The following is a 24,127-nucleotide window of genomic DNA, read 5'->3' on the forward strand; positions in this document are numbered from 1 at the left end:
TTAATAACAAACTACAGATTCGAATATCGTTGCTACCGTGAAGTGTTATGAATTTTCCAAATTTGATCATTTTTATAGAATTTTTAGATATCATTTAGTAATTTCGTTGTTAACAGCGATAGAGGAGTTTTGTATTACTGCCATTGTGAATTTTGATGAATTTTCCAAATTTAATCGAGGTAAGAAGGTATGCGATTCTTTGTCAATTTTGAAAAATTAAAATCCACAAGAATTGTGACAAATGTAATTATCGTAAACCGTAAACCAAAAATGGGCGTCGAATTTTAACCTTATTTTCACTGGAAAATGGAACAGAAATCCTTTTACTTGCGGCAACTTGCACTTGCGGCTCGTTCCCTGAGAAACGAGAAACTTCTTGGTGATTAAAATTAAACGGCAAAATTGGCCGGCCACCGAAAGGGGAGCAGGCAATCCCGAATTTTCTAAACGTTTTCCACCGATTCGATTCCGCGTCCCGGAAGTCCACTCGAACTCTGATTAACTCCCGGGCGCAATCAATTATCGAGTCGAGCTAACAAATCGTCGAGTTCCCAGGAAGTTTCGCCGTATTAAAATCTGATATCGAGTCGATGTTGCCGAACGACATCCTTCTCGCCGTGAAATTTTATTATTATCCTCATTTATCGTTATTTGTCAAATCACTGGAAAATATATGACCGACGTTCACCTTCGCGATCGTTATTTTTCTCGTACTTCGAACTCTGCAAACAGCACGCGTCGTGATTTATTTCTCCACGACACGCTGATTTTTGTTAGAAATTATTTTCTAGTATTTTATTACGTCATGAACGATAATCTACTATGAATTTCGAGAGTAACTTTTTCTATCGTATCATCGTAATATCAATAAACCGTTGTTCGAAGGAAATCAAGAAATAAAATGGATTATTAAATAGCGATCATTGCATACGTAAATTGTTACGATTACGTTCACGATTCCGTGTCTGCTTCAATCTTTGTATTTTTTCAATTTTCTGATCCTATCGTAACGTTGCTTGATATTACTAATCAGTAGAGTTTACTATTTACTATAGAACTAATTATAGTGTACGAAAGGTTGAATAGCCTGTAAAAGATAAAAATGCTGAAACGCTCAATTGTGCAATTACAGGGGCGACCACCCGCAGTCGAAATAATTTGAATTTGTTAAATCACGGCAATTGGTTTTTACATTGCACGGTATAGCGTCATCAAGTCATTGAGACAAGATTTTTCCTGGGTGGGTGGATAATTGGCAAATAGCCCTCTATTTCTCAATTATTCCGTATCAGCGGTGCTCACGCTGCGCCGCATTAGAAATAACGAGATTATTATCATTAACGTTCTGATTGGATTAATGGACCCTCGAAGTCGCCGTTCTGCCATTGCCTCTTTAAATGTTTACCGTTCGGTCCGTGAAAATGACGATCGCGATTGCGAATTAAACCAGCTCAGCCATTTCCCGTAACCTGATATTTGCTGACATAATAAAGAAGATATTATTAGGGGAATAACTGGTTTGTTCAAACAAAGTACTTTGATTTATTTTATTTAGTGTTTATCGTATATTTATATTTATCGATAGTTCTGTCGTATGAAAATGTGGTGGAAGAATTTTATTTCGAAGCTTTTTATTTTCAACTCTTATTATTATTATAACTTATTATTTTCAAACTTAAAATATTTGAATGTGTAAAATTGTGAAGAACTTTATCTTATTTTCGTGATTGTTTCGTCATGATTTAATTGTTTCAAATTAAATGCACTAATGGTTTATTCGATATTCTATATTGTATATTAAATTTTACATATAAAGTTTGTACATTCAACGCTATATTAAACGCATCTGATAGTTAAATGCACTAATAAGCAAGTACTATTGCCTACAGAATGGGTTACTTTTTCCCAAATAAGAATTCAACTTAGTTCATTCTGCCTACAAATTCAATTTGAACAAAGAAACTTAAGAAATTCGAGTACTTAGTAATAAGTGAATCGCTTTATCTCTTCTAAGCTTAAATACAAATACTAGATTTGCCCTTATCTTAGAATTTGTCAAGAATACGTATCAAACAAACATTCAATTGCTCTGTCCCCCACTAATATCAACCCCAAGTAGAAGTTCACCCTATTCGATTCATCCCTACTCGATCCATTTCACAGAAAAATTTCCCGCCCACAAAGCAGTCGTCAAAAAACTATATAAGACATTGAAACACATGTAAACACGAGACAGCGTAAGAAAATCAGGAAACCTAAAAAGCGCATTAACAAATCAATTAGAATGTCTGAAGGGAGTAGCCAAACGTTGAAGTAACCCCAGTGATCCGTAAGTTCGTTTGGCTGACCTCTTCTCATCGCTTTTTGCCGCTCGAATCAAAGAATCTTAATGGTAATGCCGTCGATTGGCCCATTTACCAGCTCCACCGTGCTCGGATTTCACCACGCGAAAGGACATCCCTTCGACCCTCCTTTCTCCAACCCCCCCATCTTCTTCTTCTTCTTCGTCGCTTCTCATCTTTTTTTTCTTCCTCTTGCTTTCTCTTTTTTTGCTTTCTCGCCAGGCCACGTTCTCGAAAAGAGGAGCTCACTGATTGGAAGGCTAATCACGCGCTACTCTCCATTACATTAATTAAAACTTAACTCTCAAGTTCGCCCGGTTACCAAGGCTATCTTGTCCGCCTGCAACATTCTCCGGCTCTTTCAAGCCGCGACGCTCGTTTTGTCCCCGTGTCAGTGGTTGTCAACTTTCGTCGAACGTTTGCGTGTCAATAAGGGGACAGCATGCTGGTTCGTTGAGTTATGGCACGGTTTCAGGGGCATTGTCGAGTTGCACGTTTCATCGAGTTTCATTCTCCAGGTTACACATCGTGGCGTGGGTCGCGGTGATCTAAGTTTGAAATTGATATCGGAACGTTCGGTTGAGAATGTCTAATACTCGAGTAGTCGCGAATGCGTTGTGCACTTTTCAGAAGAAACTATACATTTTGAATCATTGGACGAGGTAGTTGTATATTTGAGACAATTTCACAGATGCACTTTTCTGGTTTGTTAATATAGGAGATTTTTTTACTTTTTGGATTTCGTTCATTTTTGTATTTATGAATTTTCAATTTTCGAGTATCAAACTGAACATCTTTCAGGTTTCGATCGTATAAGGTCTCTTTCACGGAAAAATTTCTAGACACTGGAATTTGTTATGTTGCAAAATTTTTAGTATTTCGATCTCTGGATTTTTCAGATCTTTAAACGGTCCACTTTCTTCATGTTCGTTATTCCAGTTTTTTAATTCACCTAATATCGAATAATCGAGTTCCTTAATGTGCAAAGCTTCAACTAGTTGAATAATGCTCTTTAGTGCTTTTCAAATTTCCAAATTACTTTAATTTCCTATTACAGTGGATTTCTTTAATTATTATTGAATTATCTAATAATGCAATTTCTCTTGCTGTCCAATTCCCTCGCAATAGTGATTATCCCACGTTCTAATTTTCTAATTATCAGAATTCCTAATCCGAATATTCCAGATCCTCGATTTCCTAATTTTCTAGTTCCCTAAATTTCCCAGCTCAGAGCCTCGGAAATACTAACAATTTCCTAATTTTTCATTTACCAAACTTTCTCAATTTTCGTACAAAAGCCTAATTTCCCTTTAGGAATTTAATACGCTCGTAAATTGTCCACTATTTCAGTAATAAACTATGATAAATTAATTTTATGGCGAGAAAAGTAACTGGAAAGTGAATTTGTCGCATTGTAGTAAATTTATACTGTTGCACCGAAGACGTATTTTCTCAACGCCATTAAGTATACGAGTGCATCGATCGATATTTCTACTTGAACGCCTGTCTGTCTCTAAACGCCCATTTCTACTGCTCGTCCCTTTACCAGATGTAAGATACTAATATAAACTACTTACGTTTCCTCTTGTGTAAATTTGAAACTGACGATTATTTAATATATTCTTAAATTAACAGTGCGTCAGCATTTTATCATTCTACTGCACTTCATTATAAAATTAAGCTAAATGTTTTTAATGGAAAAGAAGAAAAAGAAAAAGATACTTGTAATGGATGAAATATTGGTATGAATGGAATTGTACAAAATTGGCTATGGAGGTACATGAAAAATTGTTTTACAGTTTTAATATGTCAGTTTCCCGGATTTCAATGAAATTTTCAATTTCTATATTTCTCATCTTCCTAAAAATTTGCTAATTACTCTTATTAAGATACCGTTGTCACCAGTCGTTTTACAGTCCTTAAAATCACGTTAATTTAGGAATCTAAAAGACTATGACAGCTCGGTAAATTCGTATCCTAATAATTTACAATATTTCCATTGCATTTCCAAATACGTCTTAAAATATCAATTTTATTTCGATCACTCGTTAAAAACCAGGAATTAAATTAGACAAAGTAATTTCGAACAAACTTTCGTTCGATTCGTCGATGGAAAGAAAAAGTACAAAGGGGAACTGGGTAAAATCGAGCCTCGAGTATCGAACCGGAGAGACCGACGCTTCCGGTGCAACCCGCTGACCTTCCGCCACGCTTTTCGTGCGTTTTACACGGTCGACGCTCGACGAAACGTCAAAAATTAAGCGCCCCAACGCTGCACACGCGTTCTCTGCTCTAATCCTCGTGAAAGTTTTTCCCGCTTTGCTTTCACGACGTTTTCAACTCGCAACGGGCGTTTATGATTTTTCCCCAAAGCTGTCCTAACACTGAGATTTACATTTCCTAGTACTTAGGTTAATTTCACCCACTTAAGCATTATCGTACCGGTAACGTGATTCCTTGGTTTACAGAAAATCTGCTCTTTTCTCTTCGAACGTGTAACAGTCTTCTTGAAATAATTTTTCAGAATAACAGAGAGAAAATTATTTAATGCGATAAATTATTCTATATTCTATACTACACGATTTTCTATATATCTGACATTTTATACTATACATGCAACAGTGTGCGTTTTCTATATCTCAAATTTTACGAAAAATTCAAAATGTAGATAAAAATTTCTCAAGTAGAAAGACGGTGTGATAGAAAAACCTGTGAAACAGTGACCTACTTGAACGTAAGAGAGCTAAAACTTCGAACACCGAGACGCCGTAAAATCGAGGAATAAGATAGGCAAAAAGGAGAAAGAACTACGGAGAACAGGACCAAAGAACGACAAGGGAATTAAGATCCTGAGGAATTTCAGAAGAACCGCCATTTTGCTGGATTTTCGCGGTTCCCGACGATGGCTGATCCTTCGTCGTACGGCGCCATCTATTCCGGGACGACGAGTAACGATACCCGGCCAAATAGAATTTTCGCAAAGTGCACGAAATGATCTCGCTAACCTTCTCTTTCCCCTCATTCTTCTTCGGCGCGGATATTAAGGTCACTCAGGAATATAAGAATCTCACAGAGAGAGGGAAAAGATAAAACGAAACGGAATAAAGGATTCTCATCTTGGGTCGCGTCTTATCGTTGATTATACTACTTTGCCCCGGAGTTTCATCGTCCCGCAGCCTTCCAGGGTTTCACGCGCTAAGAGAGCAAATAAACGAAATTCTGATAAACAATTTCGAAATATTTCACTCGGGTCCGCCTCGAACCGCGACCGCAAACCGCGTTTCCGCCAACTTGAAATTTAAACGGCCAGAGAAATCAAAAGATATTTAATATAAAACGGAATGAAACGTAATACTAATGGCGGAATAAAATGACGAAATCGTTTGGTGCTCAAGGGGCTGATTTTTATCGACACTGACGGTGGGATCAATTATTGTGAGTTTGAAATTATATAAATGGCATTTTTATGTTTGAAATTATATAAAGAACTATTGCCTTTAACCAATTTTTAATTGCATTCGTAAAATCTTTCGTATTACGTGATATTTGTCATCTCGAAATTACAGAAACTAATTAAACTCGCTACTTCTTTTCAAATTTTAATTATAAATGTTATAAAAAAAATGTTGCCCTTAACTAATTTCCTCCCTTCATCGAAGGAATTATATAATAGATACACAACAACTAAAAATACTCTTACTTTTTAAAACTCCACTCGAATGTAAATGTGAGAAAAGCCTAAAAATCCTGAATTTGTAACATCTTCCTATTTTATGAACCCTTTTCTTTGAATTACGCCTTTTTAACTTTCTACGCTGTGAAATAGCGATCGCTGGGAAAAATTCTCTAGAATTTTCTGTATACGTTCCTCTTATACGTTCTTAAAAATTTCTCGGAATTCTCTGGTATCGAGTGAGGTTTTCTAATGTCTGAAGCGGAAATTCTCGTCTCTGGCCCGGAAGAAAAAGAAATTTCTATGCGAGGAGGAGGCACTCTTTCCCTGGCGGTAGCAGCTTATCGGTGATCGTCGCGGCTTAAAGGCGACGTTGAACGAAGCGCGCCCTGAGCTTCAACGCGATACCGGCGAGGACAGAAAGCGGCGACGCGCGTAGATACTGTCTGCTCGTACGACAGCGAACGCTCTCTCCGCGAAATTGGATCCTGGTCGTGGCGTAAGTTGCGGATAACGAGTGCTTGGATTTCGGGATTGGTGTATGTGGAATCGATAGTCGAACCGTGGAACCCACTCACTTCTCTACATTTCGCAACCAGATATTTTTCAATCAAATCCACTGGATTTTTCCGTATAGTAACGCGACGCGATATGTGGAACAATTTTGTGTAAGTTTTTTTTGTGCTACTAATAGACATTTTGATTTACAAAGCATGCGACAACTTGCAAAATGACAAAAATTATACCGTTATACTTCTTCAAACATTTTTAAACACATATAAAGAATTTCAAGTTCTTCGAGTTACGATTGTCTACAAAATTTGTATCCAATAAGTCAATGAAAAATGTTGCCTCCAAATGGACAACTTCGAAAATAGTTCTCATTGCTTGCAAATAAAGATCATCACAAGAAATATCACTATCAAATAAAGATGTTCCGTCAAACGTCTTCAAACTTCAGTCAATCCTCTTCAGCTCTTAATAAACCTTCAGTAAACCCAAATAACTCGTTTCTTGACGATAAAATATTAAAAGAATTTCGCGTTAAGATACAATACATCCTCAAACATTTTCAAATCTCATCCAACTTGAACTCCTAATAAACCTCCCCAGAGATACATCTCGTTACCTGACAGCAAAACATCCATCATAATATCGTGATACACACGAGTCCTTGGATCATCCCCTCCCAGTTAACCCGGAACCCTTCCGCCGCGGAATTTCGCCGGAGAAACGTTTTATACTGTGCTGTCGGTTGGCACGTCGCCTGGAGCGCTTTGTCGGAGGGTCCGGCCAACGAAGGGTGCAGTTAATTAATAAAAGCTCGGTGGCAGAGGATCGGGGGTGGTGTCGGGGGCTGACGCGGATAAAGGGACGCGAAATACGATCCGTGCATCGCTTCATATCGACGGCCGCCTGTCGATACCTAGCCAAACGTTCGTACACACGCGTACACACACACACACACACGAGGCAGACTATATCTCACTTGCAATTCAAACGAGAGAGAGACTCACGTGTCCTGAATGAGGAACTTGTCGTCTTTGGTCTCGATGCAGCGGCCCTTGCTGGTCATCATGGACCCGTTCACAGTCACCAGCCCCTCGATCCCCGATTGAAACCAATGGCCGTTCCACTGCGCCGGAAACTCGCAACCTGCAACACACACATGCCGAAATATACACACCTGGTCGGGAGAGTTTTACATTTTTTTCATATGGCCGACAGTCGATAAATAAAAGCGCGGGATATAATCTGGCCTCGAGAATATGCAAACAGGAGGAAGAGATGGAAGAAGAGATGAAAGGACAGACTGTTACAGAGTGATAGGGTCTTCTGTGAGAGTGATTCGGAAGGTGGTTAAATATTGCGGGGTTTGGCTGCTTCTTTTTCTTCGTTTTTATTGGCCAGTTTTCGTTTGCGTGTGGTATACAAGATCAGTTAGGTCATTGGGTTATCACTGTCACTACAACCGTCGATTTTTATGCATTTGTGAGAAATTGGAAGATGCGGAAATGTGTAGAATTAAGATAATACACAAAACTAGTCAGTGAAAGAAATTCCTGTTTAGGTTTCATTTCCTTCACGATATTTCTAAAAGAATGAATCGCATAAATTTTTCTTATTTGAGAAATAAGCGTTGTCTGCTTGTTATGGTATGTTATGAGCATATGTATGAGAAGTTTCGTTTTGTCCAGTTTCGATCCTTGAATTTTTATGTCCTAATATCGTTTTCATCTCAACGCAGGAAAACACTTTTAATGTTTGAGGAAAAAATCTTCGTGTGTACAACTACTACTAAAGTAAGTGTATCAATAAGAACTAACGTGGCAATCATGAACTGACATTAAGATCAGAAGAAGGTATACATATATGATATTTTTTTCCTGTGATCCTCAAACGATATTTTCAAATCCTCGAGAATGGACGACGTTCAATCTGTGACTTCGAATTTCATTACAATATAATATTTCGCGGTGCGTTTATCAACAATAAAACATAATATCCAAACGTAATGAAGTCGATTGTTCGTTCACGGGCTATTATACGGAGAATTAATACGGAATACGGTGAAACAAAGAGTTAATGCAACGAAATATTCTACACCATCCAATTTTTTTATTGTGTGTTATGCCATTTGCATTTCTAAGTAATGAGGTAAATATTTAAATACTGTAAAATGAATCTCTTCCAACCATTCGCGGTTAATAAATTAATTGCCATTATTAATGTGCTGCCATAGAAAAAGCAAGAATAATAATTATTCTGAATATCTGCATATAATACATAATTGCATGTACTTTTCATATGCAGGAATAATTTAATAATATAAAATAATGTATACCGTGAGAAAATATTTCTTTTCTTATTTTTACGATAAACCAACTATAAGAAGATTATTATGTCTCACTGTATGTAGCTACGATAATTTAAAAATAAAATCCCAATAATTCAATATCTCGCAAATCTTTTAATTGAAACACGTCTTGCAAAGAACAAACAAGTGTCCATGTAGTTTTTCATATTACATAAATATCAATTGGATAAATAATCCGCGCTATAGCCTTCATTAAGAGTCACGAAACGAAAATTATTAAAACGGAAGTCGTTACATCCTCCTGCCCTCGTCGACAGTACGAGGAATTATCCTTACCTCGCGGTGTCCTTTTAAGCTGGCTGCCGCCGAAAGGACCAGCGGAACGGTAATTAATTAGTAATTATATCAGAACGGAGGAAAAGCGGGCGCAGCGTCGAAACTCACCTCGATAACTTTGCTTTCTGACCTAACTCTAATTTCTGCTAATTATATCGTGGCCGTGTCTGCTTGCCTTCTCGCGACTTTCACCACTACCACGAGGACTATCGGGCGTGACAGCGGTAGTTTTACAGGGTTGGTTAGGTTAGTTACCTCTGCAGACTATCGTTTCCTTCTATTTCTTTTATGTGCTTTCTTTTAGGAGGGAACTGCCGTACGATGGGGAGGGATCTTTATTCGTGGGTTGAAGTTGAAAGAGATTAGGGGTGAAACAGAAGGTTGTTTCGGGGGATTTTTATGGCGTGGATTGATCGGTTGCTACAGGATTAGGAATTGTTTATTGGATTTTGATTATCACGCTGCGTTTTGTTTTCGCGTTTAGGAAATTTTCTCGAATTATGTTAAAAGCAAATTCTGTTCAAGACTATTTGTATGGTGATTTCTGGCAGGTTATTGAATAACAATGATCGAAGCAATGCGGACGAAATAATGTAAAGTTCGTGGAACAATAGTGTAGGAATTGGGAAATGTTTATTGGATTCCAATTATTTGTACGATTCATTAATATACCTATTATACTACATTAATTTTCTGTCAACAATTCTGGCAACCTTCTTCGTACTTCTGTGTCGACTTTGTTCAACGTTTAAGGACTAACCGAAAATATTATTCATAACCCCAAGAAGATTAATAGCTAGTTCTATATATAGTATATACCGCCCTATGAAATTCAGATTTCAGAAAAACACGATTTCCATTTAACCTGGAAAAACCTTTCCTATATCTCAACGTTCTACAAAAACCAGTTCAATCATCGAAAAATCAGCCTTGCCGAAAAAGTGCCATTCACTCAATCTCCACCTCGAAGACAGTTCGAACGTCGAAAGAAACGACTCGAAAAAAGGCATAAAAACCTAGCGACATCGGAAGGGAGGGATAGCCGCGGAGATGCTCTCAAGAAAATACACGTCGTAAGAGCAGCGACGTTATAAAGCAATGACGATAATGGCCGTGGAAAGCGCGGCACGGTTCGCTGAACGCGAAAACCAAACCTTCCTCCTCATTCTGGGCGAGACGCATCTCCTAGTACATTTAAACAATTGCAGCGAATTTTCAGGCTGGTCATGGTCAATGAGTATCTAGAAGAATGAGAAATTCGCAAAGTATAACACGATTACCATGTTTCTATCGACATTAAACTAACCTAACCTCACTCTGCAATTTCTATGTTAAACGTCTATTTTCTCATATCGTACTGGAAGAATACAATCTCTTAAATCAGCTCTTTCAACTCTATATCGTCACTCAGAATAAAAACTGGGTAAAGAAGAAAGACGTTTATGGATGTAATTGAACCTAACCTCGCTTTTCAACCTTAACTGGACTTCCATCTATATTTATGCGTGTGCATCGTCTATGCGGTCTATACATTTTTGCAAATGGTTCCCCATAAATGCGTAAAAATTCCCACAAATGTATAAAAACCCGTAATATAATTGTAACAAATTTCAGACAATTATACAGAATTACTGGGCATAAACAGGATTTTTGCAAACCTTGAAAGACAGAATGACCGAAATCAGTAGTTTCTAGCAAGAACAAAGATAATCCCATTGGAACATTCTCAGAATATTTCGGACATCTCGTTTGGCGACTGTCTTGTAAAAATGGAGAATCTCCTTAAGGAGATCGGATTATCCGGCAATCGATACCGTTTCCACAGTCGTGTTGTCTACTTGTAGCGAAGGATTACAAGTTGAAGACGTGGCGATTAAACATTGCTTTGTCCGTGCCGTGTTATTTTGCATTTAATAAGTCCGAGTGTTTCGAAATCCTGCCAGCCGGATGGAATCTCCTCACGATTTCTCGAAACGTAATCCAACCTTTTCCTTTTCTCTCTTGTCTGCCTTTGTGTTTCTCTGTTTCCGTCTACGCGTTTTTCTTAGCGCGATTACTTCGAGGTTATTGCACCAGTCGGAACACCGGGAATGTAGTTCTCGAATGGTGGTAAGCGTGCATCAAGACGATTCAAGGAATGGAGGTTTTGGACTGGTTCTGTGGTCTGTTCTGAGTTCTGCGATAGCTGGGACGAGGAAATATGGGGATGGGTGAAATTGTTCGGCCTCGGATGAATTTTTAGAGATGCCGAAGCGTCGTTTGATGCTTTCGCAAGTTGCAAGGCGATTAGGATAGATATATCTGGGCTGGGATGTTGAGGTTAGGACGCCGAGAGAAATGAATTTACTAAAACGATGGTCAGGTATTTTTGTAAAGTGAAAAGTGGTTAAATATATAATACAATTGTCTCTCTAAAAGTAAAGACAAAATGTCGAATAAAAGAGAACCATACGATTAATGAAACTTGGATTCCCTTTACCCCCCACTTTAGATTCATTCTACGAAATGGTGTTCGGGAAACTCATACTACAACAGAGCTGCTTTAATCCTCTCTTATTTCCCCATAATTGTTTGCCCGTGGTGCGTTCTTTATGGCGAGGATCACGACACGCGCGTTGACAGTGCGTGTTTCGTAGTTTTTAAAACGAATTGCTCCCCGTTGAACAGATGTACCGAGTGTCCTGTAATTGCCAGACCCAGAGGGCTCGTAAAGTCGTAGGCGGTGCATGCGACCCAATGTTTTGCGTCGAGAAGTTAGGTTAGGACATTCCTGGAAGATGTTACGAGCTGCTTGTTAATTTTCGGCACGTGATACGATCGTCTTTTTCGCAGAAATTGACCCCCTCTGAATAGAGTTTAATGAAAGGGTATTCGTTGATTTCCTGATCAGCGTAAAGCACAATGCCTACGAGTCTCGAAACAGGTAATTGGAAGGGATAATATTTTACGCTCCTTGTAATTTTAATCGAAGGTTAATGATTCTAGGGTTTTGAAATTTTTTATTATACTCGCGTACAAAAGTTCCTTTAAGAAAATTTATACGCTAATATAACTACCAAACACCATCCAGATCCCATCAAAATCTGTTCAGAATCCGCAAAAAACTACCACAGTGAATGCACAGGGAATCTATTTTACCGATCCAACGGCAATCTTCCACTAGTCTAACTTTCTTCATATTAAAACACAGTGGAGTCTGGTGCAGCCCGTAAATCACTGCTGGAAAGCATGGAGAAGGTTGCCGGAGCATGTGGCAGCGAGTCGCCAGACGAATCAATCGCTCGTCAGAGGGCTTAAAAAATAGATTATCGAAGGTGGTCCAGTCTGGAAATTACCGGAACTCCGGCAAACGATTGGAAACTCTACCGACCAACGATTTCCAGATTAGGGCTCCATTTACGCGGCAGGTTAATTCGATTTTTATGTAGCGAGACCGTAGAAGCGTCTCCGCGCGGAGGTGGATGATCGAGGTTTCAGCCCGGGGAATAACTTGATTAAAATAATCTATCACCATGGCGGGTGACAAGGGTGATTGGCTATCCGAGTTAAATATGATGGAGCGGCCACTTTTCCATACACGTACACATCGACACCGTACAATCGGAGACCTGGTGACCACCCCTTTCCCTGGTCTCGCGCTATCTTCCTCTATCGTGTCGTCTCTCAGTATCGACAGAGGCAAATTGATTGGTAATATGTGGCCACTGGCCGTCCGCCTATCTCCGTGACATTTACCAACGGAAATGCCTCGTTTTTCCGATATCCGAACCCGAAAGAGCCGTTGAAAGGGCTTTTACTGGAGGAAATGAATATTACACCGGTGTAGCTGGCGTAACTGGCCAACGGGAACCCGGGTTCTGATATTACAGTCGCCCCGCTGCAACGAGAGACTAGCGGCAGTCAACAGCTCCGGCCTCTAGATCAACCTGAACGTATGAGATTCGAGATCTGGAGAGACGCGTGTTTCCCTGCGATGTCGTTGCGAGGCTATGGCCCGTTTGATCTGTAATCGACACTGGTTTCCTTGGAAATTCTGCTTCGATAGGTTGATTCATTCAGAGTATTTTTTAAAAATAGAGTCGAAGAATAAAAGCAACGATGGTTGGACGAAGGATGGCAACAGTAAGTGGATGTGACTGGATCGTTTTGCCGAATTTACATGATGAGAGATTAAGAGAGAATGAGATCAGAGGGGGAATCATGAATTATTTTAGAGATGTCTGGTATTTTCTTAGCGGAGATGATACGATTCGTTCGATGAACAATGCGCAGAATTATTAACGAGGATGATGCGATATGACAAACAATACGAATATTATCCGGCTCATCATGAATGGATTACTCTGTTAAAGTCACATCATAAGAAGTTATTAGAGGGACGCATCAAGGGGAATATGATGAATTACTTTATACGCGTGTATGTCACTGTCGCGGCAAACGAGCGGCACGATATTCGCCGTGTAACGTGAACCACGTGGTCAGTTAGCCGGAAGCATACGGCCCGATCGATTCTGAACGATAGACGGGCGCGTTAAGAGGGTCGAGCCCCCAACATTGTCACGAGCATCTCAACGGGGATGATTGGCACGTTCATCTTTGATACGTCGGCCCGTCGATCGAATTCAGACACGCCACCTAATTCCTATATATCTGTATCCGACGCTGTCACTCATACTGTTTTCCACGTTCTGTGGATCTGTCGCGCTGCCTCGCGCTCCAAGCCTCCACCGGTGAACTCTGAACTGCACTTGGTCCGCGCAACTCACAATTAGCTAATGATCCCGGCTCTTGCACCATTCGTCACTCTCGAAAGCGCGTGTTTTCAGATTCACGGCAGACCCTTTTTCGCGATGGAGGAATTGCCTCGCCTGGTTCTCTCTCTTCAGTTTTTTCTTTCCTCCCCCTTTTTACCGTCGATAGAATACGTCAGGGTGGAATATAGGTCGCGCGAGAAGCCGTGTTTCGGTTTCAACGATGGAACCAAGTGGTCCGTGGCGTCGTGTTTTAATTTGGCAGAATTTTTTGTCTACCTCTGCACTTGAGTTTCTTTCGGCAATAGTCTAACGCTTCGACACGCGGCTGCCTCTTTCTCGGTATTTCGCTGATTCAAAGAAGATCTTTGCTTTCGTCGATTGCGGACAGCTCTTCAATTTTTTAAATACGCGTGTAACACCTTGTGGTCGTCTGTTGATTCAAAAATCGATTCTTTCCTCTTTTATTCGTTGTATTTTACATTCTTAAGAATCACAAGCGATAGAAATATTTTGTAACTTTGATTTTTAACTTGACGGAATTTTTTAATTCCTGTTTTTGTAGTTTTTTTCAATAATATCTGCACCTGTCGATGTGTGTTTTGAAGGAAATTTCAGGACAATAAATGCTTGCTGCTGCATTTTTTCTTCCTTTTATTCTCCAAATCATCGTGTTATATTTTACTCTAGAAATGACTTAGTTATATATTTCATTCGAGTTATTTGCTGGAAAGGGCGGATATACGTAAGCTAATGAAAATTGCTGTTTCAACTTCGTTTAAACCTGTTTTAAACCTTTTAACGTCCGGGTCTAAAACTGCAGTATAAAATAGTTAAATTAGAAGACCGCTTGTTTAACGGTTCAAACTTTGTTTAACTCGAAACCCACTTTCTTTCATTATCCATATTCTTTACGTTTCTCCAAATATTTAAACATCATTTTCGTGTATAATTTAACAGAAGGGGAGGAAGAACACCGTCATCCAAGTAATTATTTCACGTTTTCAAAGCCCCAAAGAATTTCATTAAAACGTTGATTCATTATAGCTCGATATATGGTATCGCCCCAATAACGGACGTTGATAACAGAAAAATTAAAAACGAGTTCAAATATTCGTTCCACCTCCTGTATCAATTTCACCAAAAAGTGGAACATTCATTACGTATCTGTAATTCGTACTAACGAACAATAAAATCCTTTTATTTATCGCAACGGGAATATACAGAATCGAAGCTAACCTAACAGTACAAAACACTTTTCCATCGTTCTATGATTTAACGTAGGATTTTTATTTGTTTAGAATATTTTAGAATATTTGAAAAAATATTGTGCAAGTTTGTCAGAATGCGATGTATGATTCAAAAACATTTTCAAATAAACAATTTATGAAACAAACAGGGAGACAAAATAAAAATTATTTGACAAGTCTTTTCAGAGATTTACAACATTGCTGTATTTTCCATTAACTTACATTTTATTCTTCTTGTCCCTCTAAAATTCTTCTAAAACGCAGAAAACTTTCGTTCAATCCACAAACTATCTCTTCCCCCATATCCATACCACCAAATCGAAAGAAGACGCGATCACAGTGCGTATAATTCATTGGAAAAGAAAACCATACGTTCGTCAACGCAACGATCATGGAACACGCCCATGGAAAAAAGGGGAAAAGGGAAAAAAGCAGGCCGATCGGCGTGTTTACAAAGTAATTACATAGCCATCGGCACACACCGTTCAACAGACGCGCAAACAGCCCCAAATGGATTTTCCATGGGTGCAAAAACGCGAGGCAAAAATCCCGCATCCGCTTCGAATCACGCGTTCAACTATTTAATCTGTACACACGATACGACCTAGAAAAAGCCAACGCTGCTTTCAAACTCGAAACCGAGGAACTATGTATCGATTTGGGAAAATAAGGCACCCTGGAGTTTCTCCCCATCGAATTAGAGCAACGTACAAAAATTTCACTTTTCACGTTTGTCAACGTATACAGAGACTTTGTAGTTGCCCAAAGCTCGGTACGCTGTTCAGCGATCCAAAAATTGTCGTTTTCCACGATTTTCGAACGAAACATCTTCTTCCCAGCCTTTTGGCGATTTCAAAATTTTTGTTCAGAAAAAAATGTTCTCTCCACTTTTAGCTATTTCATACCAGGATATTCCATTTTAACAGTAAAGCGACAAAGAACTAAAGAACATAAAGAAATATATATTTGTCACATCTTCTCTTCGATCTGCTTGTCTATTGGTCCTATGAAATCAATTTTATCGTGTCATAGTAATAAATTAATAATGCAGAATACAATGTTATTTTTTATTTGTGATTTTGTGATTACGATAAATTACGTTCTATCAGAAACCAGCAAGTGTTTTACTTTACTTTCGTGCAACGATGTATGTAAGGGAGGGAAGTTTTTCGTTTACAGAGAAACTGAAGTCTGGCATTTTCTAAATTGAGATAGAGAAGCGCCGTGACGATTTCGTAGCGTTCCTTCTTCGTTTCTTCGCGTCTCGTACTCGCTGAGCGAAACTCACCCCTCGCGAGATGCTTTCTTCCCTATTCCGGTACTCCACGCGCTACCGATCCGATTTCTTTCGTCGGAAATTAAATACACAGCCGAGCATCCCTTCTCTGGTAACCACACCCTGCTACTTGTTGAGGCTGCGTCTAAGAAATGTTTATTTCGTCGGATGGAATACGTGGCGAGCCACGATTCATGCACAAGGTCTACTTTCGAATGAAAATATTTTAGTCGATTTCAGTCCAATAACAATAGAAAAATTGTGATAAATTGTACGAGTCTGCTTATATTCTATGTCAGAAAACAAATTTTCCACTAAATTCATAAAAATGCAAAGATAAAAACCACATAAATCGTGCAGATTCTATAGATCATCCAAAAATCTCTTTGTAAAAGCAAACGTAATGCAATTTATGAATATATTTAGCGAAAGATCAATATACAGCAGGAATAGACATCCTAAATATGTAAAAAGTGACTCGCAGCACATTTTAGCGCAGCGTATTGAAGATTCTGTTGTACTGTTATTCAAGATTCGTGAAAATATCGTCATTTTAAAATGGGAAACTATTTTCGTAAATATTAGAAACCATATTGCCTCTCTGCTTACTAATTTCTTTTTGATTCAAAGCAAAGTCGAGGATTAATATCCCAAGACTCTTTCAGACTTCACTCCTCCCATCGAGTCTCTCTTATTTGAATATAGACGAGGGTTAATTTTCCTGTCTTTCCATTGAAACAAGTCATTTTAGTAAACGAGATTATAACAGTGCAATTACTCGGGCCAAGCCTTTCCTAACAATAAGAAAAGGATCTTCAAAAACTTCAAATTCGATTCCAAACCTGATTCGACGAAGAGAACTATTTTACAGGAACCAGCAATTATCGAGCCATCAGGCTCGAAACAACGCCGCGACACTAATTAAAACGCCAAAAGGAAGGCCACGCTTTGACAAACAACGTACCCAACCCCCTTTCAGGTTCATTAAACGTTCCGCCATTTAGCAGCAATGCCGAGGAATTTATTAGACCAGCCAGCCTCGATCGTCTGGCTCGATGGAAAAACGAGAACGGCTAATTATTTGCCCTCCCTTGGCCCCTTGTCGATCGTGTCACGCACAAACCACCCCCTAGACCCTTCACCATTTCTCTGTTCACCAACTCACGCGCGAATTTTGCGGAAATAATAAGGCTTCGGGCGATTTTCCTTTGCCACATTCTATTCTCTTTGTATTCTCCTTTTTATTTTATTCTCCGACAAAACAAAAAACGAGACAAAGGGCCGCAATTTTCCACCGATCGATATTTAACATTTGTCGTTTTTGATACTCAAAATTAATAACCACGACGTAAATTAAGTTCTAATTTATCTCAATAGTATCCGACATTGTATTTTATTTAAGTTTCATTTAAAACGAAAGAAACAAGTTCCATTTATGGAGAATTCCAAGTTTTATTGTTCGTTAAACGTAAGTAAGTTTCTATATTAATATGGAAAAGTTGCCATTTCATTTCGGAGATATATAAGCTTCTATATCAATATAGTAAAGTTTCTGTTTCCCTTCAAATATATACACTCTATATTGATATAGAAAAGTTCCTGTTTCGTTTCAATTACACACCCTATCGAAACTTTAGTCACTAAGTGCTCCATAGAAGCCAGAAATTAAAAAAAAAAAGACGGACAAATTTTCTCTAGCCGTTTTATTTCCCAAAAAGACACGATGGATCGTCAAGGAGAGGGGGTGGCTCGGAGTGGGCGTTTTCAATATCTGCTGTATTTCCGGCAGCATCGTTTCCACCCCTCTGGATATCTGGCAGGGGTAACATTGTACGCACCCCGTCACTACATTTTAATATTTCGGCATTCAATGATACCCCCTCGTCCGTTACTCGCGACCCACCCCCTTCGCTAAAACGCACGCAGATGTGCTCAACTTGTATGAAGAGTTTAAATGTGATATGTGGTGAATTTCAAGGGAACTAATTGGGTCTCTTAATGGTGGAGGTTTGTGGGAGGGGGTGATTGAATCATCAAGTGGGAAAGTGTATGTGATTTTAGGGGTGAAAAATGTGTGTCTGGGGGAGGATATTGATGGATGGCGTGCTGTATACTTTTTCCTTTTATTTTAAAACAGGAACATAGGTATTGGACAGATTATACGCCACTGAGTTAATTAAGGTAGACAAAGTTGAACTTACTGAATGGTTCATGGAAATTTTAATGCATAATTGGTATTATTATTAGTGGCATTTCGTCTAATATGATGTTAAAGATATTGTTTCATCTATTCTTTATATTATATTTTTATTATAATATATAACAAACGATAATAGTAACATTACCCTTACGAAAAAGGATAATAAAACGAATTCGAGGAAGGATTTATCAAATCCATTGGACAAAAAGAAAGTCTGTGAAGTTATCTTTTAAAGTAACAGAGGTGAACGATTTCGTAGAGCGCAGAGGGTCGTGAGGGATTCAAGCGACGTTGTAACAGCACGATAATCGCATTGCTGATTAATTCGTGGACGGTTTTGGATATGCCTGCTTCGATACGAATCACAATGGATTGTATCAAAGGGAATTATCAAAGAGACGAAACGAGCCTGCAGAGCGAAATTAATTCCCCGGACTAACCTTTATTTACAGAAACCGGAAGATGATGGGACGCCATTAGAGAAACCACGAGGTTACAATGCAAAAACGATATTACTAAAATTTCGACTAGACTATTGATATTTTTTATGAGTTTTCCATTAATAATTCTACAGAATTTTCGTATGCTTTTCTCTTTCTGTGAAATGTAGCAATTTATATGAGTCGTACTTTAAGCGAAAATACGAATGTTCGCAGTATAACCTCTTTAAACGATGAAAAAGAATCGTTATTGCAATCTCGATCACTTAACGGATCAATTAAAAGAGCACGTTGCTCGTCATTAACATAATTAGCGGCAATTAATGCGCGTAATGGCAGAAGGAAGGTGGAAAAAAAATAAAAGCAGAATGGAAATTTCATTGCTGTATCGCGCGATCGTTCCTCCAAGTAATCACTTTACCTTCTATTCAATTTCGTTCTAGTAATTCCAAATAACACGCTCGAAAATTATACGACGACTATCACGTTCAAAGAATCTATACTAGACTATAGCCTAACAATACACAGTTCGCGTAAGCATTAAACGCTTCAATTTTTCAACATTTAAAATATATTAATATTCGTCCTTCTTGTGCATTGTATCAACAGATTCGTCACTTTATAAAATCTGCATAAGAACTAAAATATGCAAATGATTATTTTCGTGTCAAGTGTGGACAATTAATTTCGCCTGTCCATCGTTCATCGAACATCTGTCATCCAAGAATTCTGAGCAAAGTTTGAGCCTCACTGGCGGTCGTTATATAAAATTGTCGAGCGAACACGGGGAATTCGGAAAGGGAAAGGAAGCAAGCTAACCCGGGCCAGCCCAGCCTCTCTCTTTATAATGCACCCCTCTCCCATAACTGTATATTTCACGGATTCACCGACTAACGCGGCCAGAGAATCCCAGCACAGGCGTATTCAAATGCTTCCACTCCCTCGAATTGTGCGTTGAAACGTGAATTATACGCGCCTCGTGTGATACTTCGACGGGATTTCCTGCGGATTCCGCGCGAGACTTCCCCATAAACGCGTGCCCCTTGCTTGCCACCCGACTAGCAATATCGTTCTTTCGATGGAGAAGCATTTTTTAGCTGGACCTGTTGGGCTTTCGAGTCGAGATTTTGTCCGATGGCTCCATAATATTACGAGTTTTTACGATACGACGTCACGGCGCTGTGTATTTTGGGGACTTTTATGAATTTGAGGTTAGGATCATAAGGAAATTTAGGGGATTGGGAAAATTCAAATACGATTTAATCTCCACCTACACCCAAAACTTCTATCGCGACTTTCAGCATCCCAGAAAAAGAAACATCAAAAAGAGACCCAATCGAACCGAATATCAATAACGTTCCCTCAAAGGAAAAGCTCTCGACCATGTTTGTACTATAAAGTGATCCTCAAATGCCTATTTAGAGGTCATCAACGCACTCCAGATCTATGACGAATTATCTCAACTTACCCTTCGCTTACACCTAAACCTTTGTTACCACTTTCAACGACAAAAGAAAAAAAACACGAAAAGACAGATCCAACGAAAGGCAATATTAATAGTCGTGCCTGCAAAGAGAAGTCTCAACCAACCTCCCACCACGAAGCAATGCTCAAACAGTTGGAGAAAGTCTAAACCAGCCAACAGGCACCTTGGTCAAACAAAACCACACAGAATAGGAGAATCGACATAGGTCGTCCAAACATGGTGGAACGTGATATTCCTCGACGAGGCTTGGAAATCCATCGGCAACTTTCATTAAGCCTCGCGTATTAGCGCCTCGCCACGGGGCAGGGTCGTGGTTATAAATAACAATAAGGGCCCGTGCGGACGGCAAACATCGTAAAACCTTTGGTAAACACAGGGGTGGCCTCGGTCCTGGGAGGAATAAGTTCAGACGTTCAGACCAAGGGGGTGGCGACGCGCCATGAGACCACAGAGTCTGGGATATCGCTTCGTGGCCGGAATACACCGAGCTGGAACAGCGTGCACATGTTGAAATACGAATTGGGAAGCGTGCTTCGTCGCGACTCGCCGGGATATTCCGATTTAGGAGGGGGCCAAATATACGCTGGTTGCATGGCACGGCTGCTTTATGGGGAAACTCCAGGGAAAATGGGTTTGCGCCGGTAGCTGCCGGCGACTCGTGTCAATGGGAGATTGAGATTGATGATTCCGCTGTTTATAATTGACGCTGTGTACTTTACGGCAGGGATAGACAGAAACTAGGTGGCCTGCACCTACGGAAGCTAGGAGTTTATTTTGTGGTGCTGAATATTATGGGTAGGGCAAAATCTGCTTGTTCTCTGACGACCTACTAGGCAAAATTTGGTAAGGGAGGACATTTGGACAGACTTTTCAGGAATTCTTATTTTGGTTACAAGGGATTTCGAATATCTGATTTTAAAATTCCATTAAATGTTAGTGACGACTGACAGAACATTCACTTTCAGTCTGAAACTCGACCGAAGTATCCTAACTTTGTCAGTCCTCATCCTCGCTAGACCCGTCCAAACAACACATCCTCTTGTCTTTCAATCCAAGTTTCACGAAGATCCACGAAGGTTTCATAACATGTTCCGAGTTATACCGCTGTTTAAAATTATTAAAATCGTAAGGGAAGCTAGGGAACAACCCTGGTCCATCATAAACGAGACCAAGACACAGGCAATAACCTGGCCAGCCGAGCTCTTCCAGTTTTTTACGACATCGTGGATCGTAACAGAGGACCGGGGGAGTAGTGACAGGATCAAGTACGTCGCAGGGAAACTCGGCACTCGAATAGTGAAATATACACGGCTATTATTATTATATATATAGCAATATCTTTGTATCTTTCGCTTTGTAGAAAAAGAGATGATACAATTTATCATTTAATATAATTTATGTTTTATATATATATATATATACACACAGATATGGTCTAGCGATCGAGTCAAGTTACCTTTATGTATATAAATAACAATATATATAAATCACGTTCCGTCAAAAATAGGCTGGTGTTCACTGTTGAGAATTAACTTGATCCCATCGCTAGACCAGGCTATTTTTACGATTGAACGTTTCATCGGATCACGAGGATCGCCATGGAGAGCCTGTTTACGATGCACGCAACGCAACGACCAGAAGAGTATCGACTGTTTCGCTAATTTATGTGCAGGCTGTGCATACGCGCGCATGTTTACACTAGTTCCGCGGCACTCACCGGCTAGATGCCGGAAACACTGACGGGATTATCGATTAGGCACTGGTGAATATGAGTAGCGCCCTGTTCAAGCGACAATCGAGCCATCCCGTGTCCCGGAAGCCGATGAAAAGTCGAAACCTAGCCGATGCTCACTCGTGATAACGTAAACTCTCCATTATTAACAGATTATTTGCCGAGATACGGGGTTAGATTGTTGATCGAACACGAGTTTCAGGAGTTTATTAAGGGGGGATTAGTGTTTCTGATCGGTGCTTTCATCAGAAAGTCGTTAGTTAGTTGTTTAATAGCACCTAGTAGCTAGGGTAGCAGTAGCTAGTGCTTAATAATTGCCACTGATTTCGAATATATGATCGTCAAACGCGAAGCAAAGTATAGGTTATTGAGGATCTGTTATAAAATTCAAGCATAGAATGATTTACTATTGTTAACATTACAATGTGTTTTCGTAATTTTCGTAAATTTCACGAAGGATGAAGTTTCTACTAGTAGTAGTAGATTTGTAATTTTTAATATTGCAATGTGATTTTGTAATTTTTGGGAATATCGACAGGAACAGGATTGGATAATCGATCTTCGAATCAAACAGCAATCGCCTAATAATTTATTAGAATTTATCTAGGCTAACAGTAATTAATACTTAATTGATATGTTATGATTTAGGCAATGCCATTAATGGGGCTTATAGTAATTACTCTGACATAATTATGTTAATAATTAGACGACATGAACCATGAATTATTGCAAACGAAGAAAATGTACTATTGCTCGTAACCAGACTGCCAATGCTCGTGCAAATTTCTAGGTGAAAATTTGTATCATTCATTGAACGTTATAAGGAACACTATACTTTGAATGTTTTATATATTCTCCCACATGTGCATTCTCGCTTTAAATTTCTCACAAATGCATTAACATCTGCAGTCCATTGGGAAACTATAATTTTAAAGAAAATTCCACAGGTCTCCGCTTTTGGCAAATTTGTAGATGAGAAAATTGGCCAGGAAGAAGAAATTTCAAGTCTTGGCGGTACTCGTTGAAGATTAATACATCAAAGAACAGAAAATAGAGTTGGCAGAACTAATTCAAAAGTTTCGAAAAATGCGATGAAGACACGGCTTGAAACGTGGTAACACCTTCGACAAGTTCTCCTAATCCTTTGGAGCAGCACGCACGCAAGTTGCTTCGGCTCGGTCGTGGCACGAAATCGGATAATTTCGCGTCTGTTTCTGCGGCAACAACGGCGGCAACTTGTTCGAAGCGTGTCAGACGCGTATCCCAGGATGGCAAAGTAGAATAGTGGTTTTGCTTTTGTTTAAAAATAAATCGGCTTTTCGCGTTCGCGAGCCGCATAAATTTTGGTCTCTTTTGAAAATTAACGTTTAACGATACCATGGAATATTTCACGAAGACTAGTGTACCCCAGAAAAGCTACGGAGATCTTAGTCCGGTTGACGGAATTGGAATTTGAGCGATGTTCCAAAACGACGATCATTTTTTAAATTCCAGTTCATAGAATCGATAAAACGAATTATATTAGATGATTTTCCTAATTCTATTGATTTCTTAAATCATAGAACATTATTCGAGTCTCGTTTTCGTTCTTGTACTTATATAAAAACTAAAGTATTTATTCCGCGAATTATTTCGAAGGAATTTTTTAACGATTTTTAAATATGCAAACAATTTGTTTTCTTTCTCTAATAAATTTCCCCTTATACTCTACGTATAATAAATAAAATGATAAAAATATAATGCATAATCCGGGAACAGCAGGACACGTAATGCCCGTGAATTAAAATTATAGTTTCGAATTCCATGTAACACGCATCAACTGT

The 24,127-nt window shown here is 39.1% G+C and overlaps 1 protein-coding gene across 3 annotated transcripts in view; it reads right to left on the reverse strand.

The window, feature by feature from the left end:
• The window catches only part of LOC117160152 (uncharacterized), a 311,594-nt gene that overhangs the window by 77,028 nt on the left and 210,439 nt on the right, over positions 1 to 24,127 (reverse strand). For all 3 annotated transcript variants that reach the window (XM_033340665.2, XM_076625400.1, XM_033340668.2), the window contains one exon: positions 7,533 to 7,671. In XM_033340665.2, coding sequence (XP_033196556.1) covers positions 7,533 to 7,671 — 139 coding nt within the window. The remainder of the gene's footprint in view (positions 1 to 7,532; positions 7,672 to 24,127) is intronic.

The sequence above is a fragment of the Bombus vancouverensis genome, chromosome 16 (assembly GCF_051014615.1).
Source record: "Bombus vancouverensis nearcticus chromosome 16, iyBomVanc1_principal, whole genome shotgun sequence".
Taxonomy (NCBI): domain Eukaryota; kingdom Metazoa; phylum Arthropoda; class Insecta; order Hymenoptera; family Apidae; genus Bombus; species Bombus vancouverensis.